This window comes from Dipodomys merriami, unplaced genomic scaffold (assembly GCF_024711535.1).
Source record: "Dipodomys merriami isolate MVZ:Mamm:240054 unplaced genomic scaffold, mDipMer1.0.p SCAF_35, whole genome shotgun sequence".
In the NCBI taxonomy this organism is placed as follows: domain Eukaryota; kingdom Metazoa; phylum Chordata; class Mammalia; order Rodentia; family Heteromyidae; genus Dipodomys; species Dipodomys merriami.
The window spans coordinates 11,439,144-11,452,619 of record NW_027205048.1 but is presented as its reverse complement, the minus strand read 5'-3'; the positions used below and the strand labels follow the sequence as shown (position 1 = coordinate 11,452,619).

At 45.4% G+C, this 13,476-nt stretch overlaps 1 protein-coding gene across 2 annotated transcripts in view; it reads right to left on the bottom strand.

Moving 5' to 3' along the window:
* Wdr11 (WD repeat domain 11) overlaps window positions 1-6,878 on the bottom strand; it is a 46,272-nt gene extending 39,394 nt beyond the window's left edge. For both annotated transcript variants that reach the window (XM_069988175.1, XM_069988176.1), the window contains exons 1-4: window positions 6,693-6,878; window positions 5,610-5,721; window positions 2,999-3,152; window positions 1,455-1,628 (exon numbers count right to left, since the gene is read on the bottom strand). In XM_069988175.1, the coding sequence (XP_069844276.1) occupies window positions 1,455-1,628; window positions 2,999-3,152; window positions 5,610-5,721; window positions 6,693-6,778 (526 nt within the window). In that variant the 5' untranslated portion in view covers window positions 6,779-6,878. The remainder of the gene's footprint in view (window positions 1-1,454; window positions 1,629-2,998; window positions 3,153-5,609; window positions 5,722-6,692) is intronic.
* Window positions 6,879-13,476: the final 6,598 nt, after the last annotated feature.

The window sequence follows — 13,476 nt, the reverse complement described above, 5'->3', positions numbered from 1 at the left end:
ATTTTCACCAGCAAAAAACACAGAGGCAGAATTAACACAATCAAGTTCGCCTCAAGCCTTGTCTGCTCTTGGGTTCCAGACTCGTCCTTCCCTTGTTTGAGGCAGCTGCTTTTCCTCCCGGTGCTGAGCCAGTCTTGCACTGTGCTCCCACAGCACTTTTTACATCAGCAAGCTGGTGAACGAGTGCACTCACAGACACAGAGGCTGGAACCACCATCCTACAGACAGTGTTGTAATCACACCTGCCATCCTTCCTCTACCCCACCTCTCCCTAAGTGTGGACGGAGACATAAGCATCAGTCATTCCAACCCAGGGAAAACATCCTGACCATACTAAGTCCCTTATCTCCTTCAAACTTCTGACCACTACCAACAGGCAGGCATCTGGACCACTTTAACACAGTTCAGCCACCCTCAGTCCCCACTTCTCCACATCCCTTCATCTTGCTTTCTTTATTACCTCTTCATATTCTAGAAAGTGTGCATTCATTATGGTCACAGCTGATGACCTGAATGCCTCTCACTAGAGTGCCTCTCTGTGCAGACACCTTTGTCTTGATTACCAGAACAGTATTAACAGCTCAAAAATATCTTTTGGATACTTGAATAAAGAAGTTGTTTTCTAAATAATTCAGTCCCATAACACATCTGTCTAAAACATTTCTCATTTTAAGATCATACGATCAATAAAACATCAAATTCCATCTCTGTAAGAAAATGCTCCCTTGGACTTATTGGTCATTATATGCATCAATTGAAAGCACTCAATAATATCATTAATTAGGAAGACAAGAACTTAATAGGGCCATATACTGAAAGGAATCTTTAAGTCTGAATTAGGACATCTCGATAACCCTCTGTCCCTAGTTAGTGCAATGGTATTCACAAATTCAACACAGCAAAGGCATGGCTTCCTGGCAAATTCTTACCATATTTCCAAATGATATGGGGTAAAGATTTACTGTGTGTATTGGGACCTGGAAATATTATAAGTTCATCTTCTCCAAGGGTTTTATCATATGGTTTTGATCAAGCAAGATCAAAGACAAATAAATAAAAATCCAAGAAATTTCAACAATAAAACTTTTAAATTCTTGTGTACATGTGTGCAGTTCAGCTGATAAAGACAAGCTTTTGGTCAGCTCCATGTTGTTGTCAGTTGTGTTTAAATCTTTGTCTAATCCTGCTGAGTGTTTCCCTGCCCTTAACTTTGTGAAAATCTGCCTCCCACAGAACAAGGTCCCAGTTATGGGAATTCTCTCAAACCAAAAAAGAACCTTTGAACAAATCTATCACTTCAACAGCTGCCATCTCCTCAGAACCTTGTACTGGTAGTACAAAGGTTTACTGTACATAGAGAGATGTGCTTCCCCACTTAGCTTAGACCATGTGCACATTGTCTGTATGGACCACTAATTAGGTTATTAACACATCATTTAATTAATTTAACTCACAAGTTAAATGCGAGGGATCGAAAGGGTCAAAAGAAAAAGAAAGAATATTATCTGCATAGCTCTTCTTCCACAGCTTGGTGCCAGTATCTGCATTCCAAAGCACAATGTAATTTGGTGGGTGGATGGCAAGCAGCAAGTCTCGAGAAGCATCTTGATTCCACAGCCACTGAACATCTTCAGAGACCAGAAAAAAAAGGCAAAATCAGAACATGTCCACTTCCGTTCACTTGGCTACCTGTCCTAGATTTTAGTAGTTGTTTTTTAAGTATAATCCTTAAAATCTTTTTTTTTTTTGGGGGGTCCGGTCATGGGGCCTGAACTCTGGGCCTGGGAGCTGTCCCTCAGCTCTTCAGCTCAAGGCTAGCGCTCTACCACTTGAGCCACAGCGCCACTTCCGGCTTTTTTCTTTTTACTTATGTGGTGCTGAGGAATCGAACCCAGGGCCTCTGGCATGCAAGGCATGCACTCTACCACTGAGCCACCTTCCCAGCCCCTAATCCTTAAAATCTTAACATCCTTTCCCAAATGTGATATACATGCTTGCTTTTCAAACTAATTTCATATAAAACTGAGTGGTTGATTTAAAGCTCAAGTAACATGAAATATTACTTTAAAGGAAATAAGATAATTTGGCTAAACATTACTTTAAAATAGTTATATAAGACTCTCCCAACCATGACCAAGATGTTACACAGCTCTAATGTTTTTGGGCAATAATTTAGTAAGACTACAGCTTTTCATAATTTTCCCAAGTGATAAAACTGAATGAAGATGTAGCTTAGTAAACAATAAGTACTTCATAAAGACTTTTTAAATCCACATTTAGAAATTTACTCAGTCAAAAATGAATTTCACTGAATACTGATGGCTCCTGTCTGTAACCCTAGCTACTAAGGAGGCTGGGACCTAAGTATCACAGTTCAAAGCCAGCCCAGGTAGAAAACTGAGCGACTCTTATTTCCAATTAACCAGCAAAAAGCTGGAAATAGAGGTTTGGTTCAAGTGGTGGAGCACCAGCCCTGACCAGAAAAGTCCAAGTGAGTACGCGAGACCCTGAGTTCGAGCCCCAGTACCAGGACACACACACAAAATGAATCTTAAGGATTTATATCTAAATCATCTTGTACTGGTTTCAGGTGAGGACTAGAAAGACATGAGTACGCAGTGTACATGAAAATGAGAATAAAGTTTTGCTCATCTCTATTAATGAAAACACTGATGGGTACTCCATAACAGCAGTTCAGCCAAGTTGACCTGCACGACAACTTAGATTTCGAGACTATGGGCCCTTAATTCTCTCATCATGCTTGATTGAAGACAACATTAAAATTAATGACTTGTACCAAAGTGAAAAGTATTTGAGACTTGCAGAACTATGCATTGATAAGAAAAAGAAAGATGGATATAGATCAGTAGAAAAGGCTGAACACTTTTTGGATCTAACTTGGAAGTGATAAATTCAAAAGAATTAGAAAAAAACAAAGCACTCCAGAGCACATACACCCCAAGCTGTGCACATGCTGTGCAAAGTGCACTCCCCTCACCCTGGATAGGCTTGGCGTGCTCCTGGATCTCACACAGAGCTACTCCCACTGCTACGTCCCAAACAATGATCTTCCCATTGACATCAGCAGAGGCCAAGCGCAGACAATAGGGTGAGCCAAGGTTGTGGTGGTAGTTCTCCCTAGCCCATTTCACCTGGTACCAAGAAGAAATCACACAAGATTAATCCTCACAGGGGATGAACGAAGCATCACTTTCACAAGACACATCCAAAACTCATGATACATTGGTATTAGAGAAAAAAATGTTAGCATGACTAAATAGAAACTGGACTTCATGGGGCTGGGAAGGTGGCTCAGTGGTAGAGCATTTGCCTTGCATGCATGAGGCCCTAGGTTCCATTCCTAAGCACCACATAAGCAAAAAGAAAAAAGCCGGAAGTGGCGCTGTGGCTCAAGGGGTAGAACACTAGCCTTGAGCTGAAGAGCTGAGGGACAGCACCCAGGCCCAGAGTTCAGGCCCCATGACCGGACCCCCCCGCCCAAAAAAGAAACTGGACTTCATTTGGAACTTAAAAACATTTTTATTATTTAATACTTACACTTCATTATTCAGTCTTTTTTGTTATATAATTATTATTTAATGTTCCTATTTATTTACTTTCATTATTTTAAAATGTTGCACTCAAAATATTTCTGAAAATATTACAATGTCCCTGTCTTTAAAATGTGGAAAATAATGCATAGCTTTAATATTCTAGTAAATTCAGGTTAAAAAACAAAAACCCAGCCAGGGGCTGGTTTCTCCCACCTGTAATCCTTGCTATAAACTCTAGAACACGTTGGAATTCAGTTTTCGTAAAATCTAACTGTAACAAAAGATCTAAAATGATAAACTGAAAATTATATTAAGTGAAGTAAGCCAGGCCCAAAGAAGCATAGGTCCCATGGTTTCCCTTATTTGCAATATCTAGTATAGGTATGAGTCAAGCGGAAAAGGTCAAATAATGTGATGTTAGGAAAATGAACCCTTAAATATGTATTTTAATGTTTTCGTTTCTTTCATGCATGTGTTTCTAATGCATTTATAAGATTATTTCTTCGTTGCTTTGTATGTCCCTCCCCCACAGTATAACCCCCGCTTTCACTATATTTGATGTCAGTATAACATGTGGAGGAGATGGGGACAAACAAGTCGTTTAAGGATTCAGGTGGACCTGTTGCAACAATGAGAAGTACAAAATGTCATGTCAAAACCAGCTTTACAATGTCGGTGTGGGGGGGGAGGGGGGTATAATTGGGTGGGGGGAGGGGGGAGGCTGGGAAGGGAGGTGAAGGGTAAACAAAGGAGGAGGCTGCAATGCTTGGTAAGAAATGTATGCATTATCCTGCCCATGTAATTGTAGCCCCTCTGTACAGTATGTTCTCAAATAAAATAATATTAAAAAAATAAAATAAAATAAAATGATAAACTGCCAAGCAGATTTTTTATGTATTTTATTTTTAATTAAAAGTAAACAATCTGGAGTAAAAAAAAAAAATCAGCCAGACGCTGGTGGCTCACACCTGTAATCTTAGCTAGTCTACGGCCATACCACCCTGAACGCGCCCAATCTCGTCTGTAATCTTAGCTACTCAGGAGGCTGAGATCTGAGGATCGTGGTTCAAAGCCAGCCAAGGCAGGAGAGACCATGAGACTCCAATCTCCAATAAACTACCAGAAAACCGGAAGTGGCGCTGTAGCTCAAGTGGTAGAGCGCTCACCTTGAGCTGAAGAGCTGAGGGACAGCGCCAGGGCCGAGTTCAAGCCCCACGACCGACAAAAAAAAAAAAAAAAGAAAAAGAAAAAGAAAAAATCAAAACAATAACAACAATAAAAAAATCTTAAAACAGGAAAACCTAAGGCAAACACAAATCTCTGGCTGTATTTCTCACAATCATACTACACATGCTGGATGCTGGATTTTGGTCAGAAGCCAGCCAGAGCAGAAAAATCCATGAGATTTTAATCTCTAACTAACCAGGAAAGAGCCAGAAGTGGAGCTGTGGCTCAAATGGAAGAGCACCAATCTTGAATGCAAAATGAATCTTGAGTACAAGGCCCTGAGTTTAAGTACCAACATACACATACTCACAAAACCTATGATTTTTCTCTAAAACAAATGTTTCATACCTTCAGCCATATTAAGAACAGAATTCTGATGCAATAAAATTTGCTCCTCTGTCATCCATCCTCTAAGTGAATGCACCCATGGCCATGTTTATGCATACCACTTCTCTTTATAGTCTTCCCTTTCCCTGCAATGTTTCTCCCTTGCTTTTTCATTTGCCTGACTACCATTTGCTAAAACCTCAACTGGAAGACTTCTGTGACTCCCTTATCCCCATTAGGTGACATACAGATCCTTTTTCTTCCCACATTATATGGAGCAAGTCTGACCTACCTAAGAACCTTTCCCACAAGATAATTAATTGCCCCAGGGTTTTAAATACTCAAGACCTAATGAGTTTATACATGTAAATGCTAGCAACCCCAAATAATTACATTTAAACACTATTCAACATTGAGATCTATGACTTAATGAGAACTTAATGATATATTAACCTTCAGACTAAACAGTGTGTTACAGGATCAAGATGAGATCTGACTTACCTTAACAACATCAGCTTTATGTTTTTCTAAAACTTGAAGAGTTTGGGCAGTATTGGAATCAATTACCACCACAAGCGAATGACATCCATAAGCAATTAATCCTTGCCAACCCCTAGAGAAACAACAATATTATGACTGAAATACAAAGCAAATCTCAACTTCTCTCTTGCCAATCCTAAATGAATGATAAATCTATTCATATGTATGACTCTGAATAAGATTTTTATTAGTTAAACACAAAGGCCTGCTGGGGAGCCTGTGGTTCATGCCTGTAATCCTAGATACTCAGAAGGCTGAGATCTGAGGATTGTGGTTCAAAGCCAGCATAGGCTGCAAAGTTTGTGAAACTCTTATCTCTACCAACCACCAAAAACTACAAGTGGCTCAAGTGGTAGAGCACCAGCCTTGAGCATAAACCGTTAGGGACAGTGCCCAGACCCCGAGTTCAAGGCCCAGGACCCACATAAACACAAAACACAAAAGGCCTACAATAATATCCCAGCTAAAAATGTGTAGCTGACAATTGCTTGCTAGACTCATTTATCATTCGGATGCAGGTGTCTACGGTATAGAGAGCTACTAGGATGTACAAAGCAGCTCCTGGTGTCTCCTGATTATCTCTGGAGGCACATCCTTGCATTTTGACTCTTCATATTCTTTTACTCTTTATTATTGTTTTCAGTTCCCCCAAACGACACTGCTGTTCACAACGCAGTATTCACAAAGAGCAAAGTAAGTGAGCAGTTTCAGTGTTCCCCTGACAACAACGCCCAGAACTTTGCTCTAGGCTCATCTCATGATTAGTTTCGGTGGCTGGCACGGCGTCCACAGGCCGCCCTCGAGGCCGGGGACCGGGGACGCGACGGAGGGGTGACCGGCACGTCTGCCTTGGGTGCAGAAAGCAGCTGAGCGAGGTGGGGGGGAGGGCGGGGAACGAGGGTCCGCGGAGAGGTCGCGCGAGGTCACGGGAGGTCACGGGGTCACCGGCAGGCGGAGCCGGGAAGACGGCCGGGAACCGAGTCCGACCCCGCCGGGCCTCCCCTCCCCGCGCGCCCCCGGCCGACGCCGCGGCCGCGCCCTCACCAGTCCACCGCCGCCTTGTTGTGGGCGTTGAGGGCGCCCGTCAGCGTGCGCGCCGACACCTTGAAGTTCACGGTGAAGGGAAACATGGCGGCCCCCGACGGCGCGCTCCGCCACCACCCCGCGCGCGGGACGCGGCGCTCGCGCTCAGAAGAGGCCGGGCGGTCCCCGGCCCCGCGGCCCCGCCGTCAGGTTCCGCCGGATCCGAGGTTCCGCCGTCCCCGCGTTCCGCGGCGAACAGATCCGCCGGCTCCTGCGTTCCGCCCGCCCGGAGTTCCGCCCGCGACGCCGTTCCGCCGCTGCGCGCAGGCCGGCCCGCCCGCCTCCCGCCGGGGCCCCGGGCGCCGGAGCCCGGGAGACGCTGTGCCTCCTCGGCCCGATGGGGAACAAATAGCACCGCACGGGGCGGGGAGTCCAGACGAAAAGGTCACCAGCCTCAGTTGCTCCTCCGGGGTTTGCGGGGCGCGAGGAGCCGATGGCCGACCTATGCGCAGCCGCAGGGGACCCCCGCGCACGCCCCGCGTGGGAAGGACCCCCGGTTTGTGAACCACGCCCTGGCGCTTGGGTCGCAGCCGGCCTCCGAACCCTCGCCTCTCTGAGGAGCTGGCGCGTCGCGGCCTCTCCCCGTCAGCAGAGTGCTGACCAGTGCGGTCAGTACGCGGTTCACAGCACCGGGGCCTGCGAGGCCATGGTTTCTTTCCACTGGTGAACTCAACAAGAGCGAGGAGAGACAGGGCATCTGTATCTGGGAATGGCAGACCGCGGCCACAGCAATGATCGTCCCATTATACACCCCGCCTGGGAGAAGATGCTCACAACAAAGCGGGCACTAGTCTGAGGTTGAACAAAGGTTTCAATGGACTTGGGCACGAAGGGTCTTTTGTGGTAGCTGCTCTTCGTATGTAAGAACCTTCCCTCCACAAAGACAAGATTGAGAAACCCACAGCTTCTTCACTGAGGTGACATTTATGTGCAACATGGAATCTGCACATTTCATACATACAAGGTGGTAGGTTCTATAATAGTTGTTTCCCAGCCATCATCACATCTTAGAACATTCCCCATTTCTCTAAGCAGCCTTGTTCCTGTTCGTATTCATCACCATGTCTTTCACTTCCCCTTCTCTGTCTCAGCCCTAAGCAACCACTGAGCTACTTTTCATCTATTCTGCACATTTCGCACAAATGGATCATGCAATATGAGGTCTTCTGTGCCTGACTTTCTCCACTTCTCATAATTTCTTGTTGATGGTGGATTTTTTTTTTTGCTGTTGGTTTATTTTTTGAGGCATGGTCTCACTAGCCCTTGTTGGCCTCAAACTCACAATCTTGCCTCAGCCTCAGGAATGCTGAAATGACAGACATGCACCACTGCACTGGACTGTAGCATCTGTTCAAGCTTTTGTCCATGTTGTTATTATATATATCTTTTTTGTTGTTGTTGTTGGCTATAAGGCTTGAAATCTGGGCCTGGGAACTGTCCTTGAGCTTCTTTTGCTCAAGGCAAGCACTCTACCACTTGAGCCACAGCACCACTTTTTCTCCCCCCCCCCCGCCCCCCCCACACCTACAGTGTTGTAGTATTTGTCCCAAATCGGCTGAGCAAAGACTGAAAAGATACAGTGGAACGTGCACCCGTAGCATTTCTGGATCTCCAGCACTCAGGTCTCCAGCTGACAGAGCTGGGACATAAAGTCTAGGCCTCCTGTTTCAACAAGACCTCTTGTTCCTGGGGCTTTCATTCCAGATCTGGGCACCACCCTCCTGAGCTTTTTTCCTCCATAACTCTAGCCTTGAGGAAAAAAAGAGCTGCTTGAGCCACAGCTCTTCTGGCTCACGTGTGTGTGTCTGTGTGTGTGTGTGTGCGCGCGCGTGTGCGTGTGCACATGCACTTAATTTGGAAATACGAGTCTCAAGGACTTTCCTGCCCAAGCTGGCTTCAAACTGTGATCCTCAGATCTCTGTCTTCTGAATAGCTGGTGTGAGCCACCAGTGGCCAGCCAGGGCCATTTTGAATTCCATGTCACACAGCACATGCACAGCTTCTATTCTGGGCTGGCTGGGGAAGGTCTGTTGATATTCTCAGAGAGGACACTGGTCCTCCCCCATTATTGAGAGCCAGAATCACAGTAGGTATCTTTCAATGAAAATTCTAACAAGGAAGAAACACTCTCACATTCTGAGTCTAGGCACAGGGTACCTTATATCTCTTGCAGATCCTTCTTGTGACACCATTTCAGGCAGAGTGAGCTACATTGTTTTATGTGCAAGCCAGAAACAGCCTTCAACAGAGAAGAGTAAAAGCTCAAGATGAAACTGAAATTGGGGCTTCTATTAACCATTCAGTGCTGAGTGTCCTTCCCTTATTTGTCTAATTCTTCCCTCAACCTTTCAGAATTTCCCTAGGGCAAAAGTTTGTCCAGGAGGCCTTCTTGAAGCCTCCCTACTCACCCCGTGTGGATTTTCCTGGAGTGGATGCTGACAAAGGCTGGGTGTTCCAAGTGTTTATCAGAGACAGATGCTTATATGAAGGAAGGAAGGGAGAGAGTACCAGGCAGAGGGAAATGCTGGCCTGTGCTGTCTTCTCATTTATGTCCAAGGATTGACCACTGTCCAGATGTTTACCAGGGCTGGATACATATTCAAGAAATAGACCGAGCCAGGCTCCAGACTCATGCCTGTAACCCTTGCGTCTCAGGAGGCTGAGATCTGAGGATCATGGTTTGAGGATAGTCTGGGCAGAAAAAATCCATGAGACTCTTACCTCCAATTCACTGAAAAGCCAGAAGTAGAGCCAGAAATGACTCAAGTGGTAGAACACTAGCCTTAAGTAAAAGCAGCTCAGGGACAGCTTGAGTTCAAGCTCCAGGACAGTTGTGCGCATACACACACACACACACACACACACACACACACCATGGAATTCTGTTCTTCCATCAGAAAGAATAATATTGCACCATTTTTAAGGAAATTGAAAGAAATAAACATATATTAAGCAAAATAAGCCAAGCCCAAAGAAACATAGGTCATATGTATAAATCTAAGTCAACACACTGGATGATTACATATATATGTGTGTATACATATACATATATATATATATATATATATATATATATATATATATATGGTAAATTATACAGGTCTCTGAACATTCACACAGTAAAACTAAAGAGGATGTTCTTAGGAGAGGATCACAAAGTCTCAATAGCTATGTGCATATGATAATTTAAATTAGGTTTATGGAAATGAATTCCAAGAAGTGGAAACAGAGGTTTTTCTTTGTCATTTTTGTTATTTTCTCTCTCTCCTTTGTTACTGTGTTTGCTTTCTGTACCTTTGGTCTTGTATGTAAGTTTGTCTGTTTGGGGGAGAGAAAGGGGAAGCACAGAAATGGTGGGGCATAGGGTGAACAAATGCAGCAGTGATCCTCACTAAACATATTGAACTATACAACTTGGGGAGGGGAATTTGGGAGGGAAAAATTGAGAGAAAAGGAAAGAAGAGCTGACACTGTTCAAAAAGAAATGTACTCATTACCCAACTTATGTAACTGTAAGCCCTCTGTACCTCATCTTTACAATAACAATTTTAAAAAAGAAAGAAAGAGCCTGGCTCCAGGATAGACAATTTCTCCCAGAGGGATGGTAGACTTCTCATGCTTAAAAACAACAAAGCTGACCATAGAGCCGTGACTGCAGGGAGAAGGGGTACATACGGACCCATTCGTCTCTTCTCTGTGTGATTTCTCTTTCCAAAAGGGAGCTCTCTTTCTCACTGTGATCTTTGCTCTGAAAAAACCTAAAAGTGGCACACAGAGTTACACAGATAGTTAACATTCTGTTTTTTTCCCCTTGAATATTTGCACAACCCAGACCAGCCATGAATGTGAGTCACCAGAAGGAAGTGAAGGGAAGGCAGCTTTTGCCTTGGGTCTCAGTCTCCCAGGGTGATCCAGAATCCTCGGAGTCTACAATGTAATCATTTTCTACAGTGTGGCCAAAGGAAACTGCTGACCTCATGGTATTCACTTATAGTCTACTGCAAGCACAGCCCACAGAACTCAGGCTGGCTGCCAGAAAGTCCTACATAATTAAAACTCTTCCCTACCTGTGCTTTTCCATACACTTCCTGTTCCCTCATTTGGGGATAGTTAAGCTTCTTTTAGGCCAAGGCTGTGCATTCTTACTCATCAGAGCCCCTCATGGCGGTACCGGGGTGGCCTAGGCTTATGGAAATCTAGGTCCTTGTGCTGAGATGATCTGAAATGTATAGACTTTGTGCCACTTGCTATGTACTTTGTACCACGTGACCCTGTGCTGTAATGGTTAGCGATGTGAGCTTTGGAGCCTGGCAGACCTAGGATTGGTGCTCATCTCTCCCACTTATTGTATGACCTGGAGAGAGCCACATGATCTCTTTGAGCCCATTCATGAATCATAACTTCGAGAAAAATATTTATATGGCCTTGTAGAACTAGATGCATTTCTGAGAGTACCTGGCGTATGAGCCTTGAGAACATGAAGTTCAACCCCTCCAGTCATCAGACTGTCATGTTCCAAACAGCACAGAGATGAGACACTGCTTCCGGCAGGACAGGGACAAGACTGCCCGTGGCAATGCTGGCTCCAGATGAAGCCATAGGGGCAGCAGCAGAAATGGTTGGCAATCCTACCAGATCCCTTTCAGTGCCAGAGCCTGGTGAGTTGGTGAATTGGTAGACTGACTGCCATGCCATAATGTCCAGGTCAGAACTTGGTGCTGAACACCGACCAGTCTCCTCTCTGGCCTGCATCTAGTGTGACCATCTGCTTCCTTGGTCCGTTGCATGGTTGCTTGGTCTGCTGTAGAGCTCAGGGTAAAGAGTTAGACCTCTTTAATCTGTCGGTCCGCTTGGATCTATGGTTCAAACATAACTTAATAACACTCTTTTGAGATATAATTCATATATAAGATGGACTCTTTTAAAGTGCATTTAAATATATATAAACTGAGCAATATGTAGAAGAGACAATGTAAATATCTTGTCTATGACACCTCCCACCCCTTTCCTACTTTAGTGGCCACTGATTCTTGATGTAGGATTTCTACTCTCAGCTACCAGCACTCTGGGCTCAGCCCTTAACCAATAGTAGAAGCGCACAGTGAGGTGGGGTATAAATGTCCCATCCCCCTTCATTGCTGATCCAGGAAGCTCTTCCTGCAGATTCCAGAGTTCCTCTAAGGGACTGAATCAAGGATTAGGCTCTGTGGGACTTGGCTGATGTTGCCTTCTGTCACGATTTCCTTCCTCGGCAGGTCCCACTTTCCATTTCCCACTGCTTTTCTTAGAGATACTGCCAGATCATCATAGTTCTGGATCTGCTTTTGGGATCCCAAGCTAAGATCACACATGGCCCAAGGCCACTGTTTCTCAGTGTGACCCTGGGAAGATCTGCATGCAGATGTCAGGTTCTTGGGTCCATGCATTGAAATCTCCAGGAGCCAGGTGACAGTCTTTGATCCTCAAAATCTCCTGCACTCTGGAGTGTGACCACCTCTGCTGTACCGTGTATGCTTGAAGCCAGGATGTTGACGATGTCCGTGTTCAGGGTGAAGACTTCACTGTGCTACACTGAGTCTATAAGAGAAAGCCTCTCAGGACTAGGTGAGCAATTTGCTCACCTTGCCCCTCATGCTTCTGATGGGGGAAGTGGTAGAGAGGAGGGAACTGAGGGGTCGAACTAGAAAACATACTTATGCTGAAGCTGCAGCAGCTTTCCATTTGTCTTCCAGCTGGCCCCTGGCAAGTGCATCATGACGGTAAATGAAAGCCCTGCTCAGCCAAGTGACCATTACCCTTTCCACTGAAAAGGAAAGAGGCCCATTCAAACTAAGCTAGTTGCTGTTGCGGAGGGCTATGGTGGAAACCAGACTCAACTCAGTTATCCACCCTTTCTCAACGCCGTGTACCTTAGGAGATGTTGACTTTGCCATCGTTGGCTCTGGAGTAGGCCTCTTGGCCTAAGGGGGGCCCTCTCCCCTTACTGTGGGGTTCTTCAGGAATCATCATGTGCTATGCTTCTGGTTAAACAGAGGTATCTTGCTGGATTAACTCTCTGGGGACATCCTTCCTTGCCCTCTGCCAGGCTTCCAGAGGTGACTCTCCTTCCACCCTGGCTGTGAGCTTGAGGTGGTGTCTTGGCTGCTGTGAGAAGTGTATGTGTGTCCCAGAATGCAGTTGACTCCAGACAGAAGAGCCAAGAGGTGGGAAGAACCTACTCCTTTCAAACGTTAAGCTGGAGCATGAACGATTCATGCATGTGGTGTCAAAGCCAGTGAGCAGCTCACTTCCTGTCAGGGGTGCTGTCAGTGCAGAAGGTGGATGAAAGATGGCCTTCCTCCTGGAAGCATGGGCTCACGGCAGACACCATGTGTTCCCAGCCGGGGTGACTGGCATCGCTGCGCCTGGGCTCTGGGCACTCAGCTTCCAGCTGCTCCACTGATTTGCTTAGGACCTCATTTATTCTCGACTTCCCCACTGCTGGCCCAACAGGGCAGGACAGGGCACCAGTCATTTTTCTGAGCAGTGCTTTCATTGATATTCACGACGAACTTGCCAGGAGCCAGTTGGAAGACAAGTGAAAAGCTGTTGCCTAGGAAACAAGCTTTTTCTTGAAACTTTGTTGGGAAATATTGAGTTTTTACTACTTTACAAAGCACAGAGCTTCATCTAAGAGCCACGCCACAGAGTAACCCTGCTCTGCCAGGCTAGCAAGCAGAACTTAATGCCTAGAGTCACTATAGAT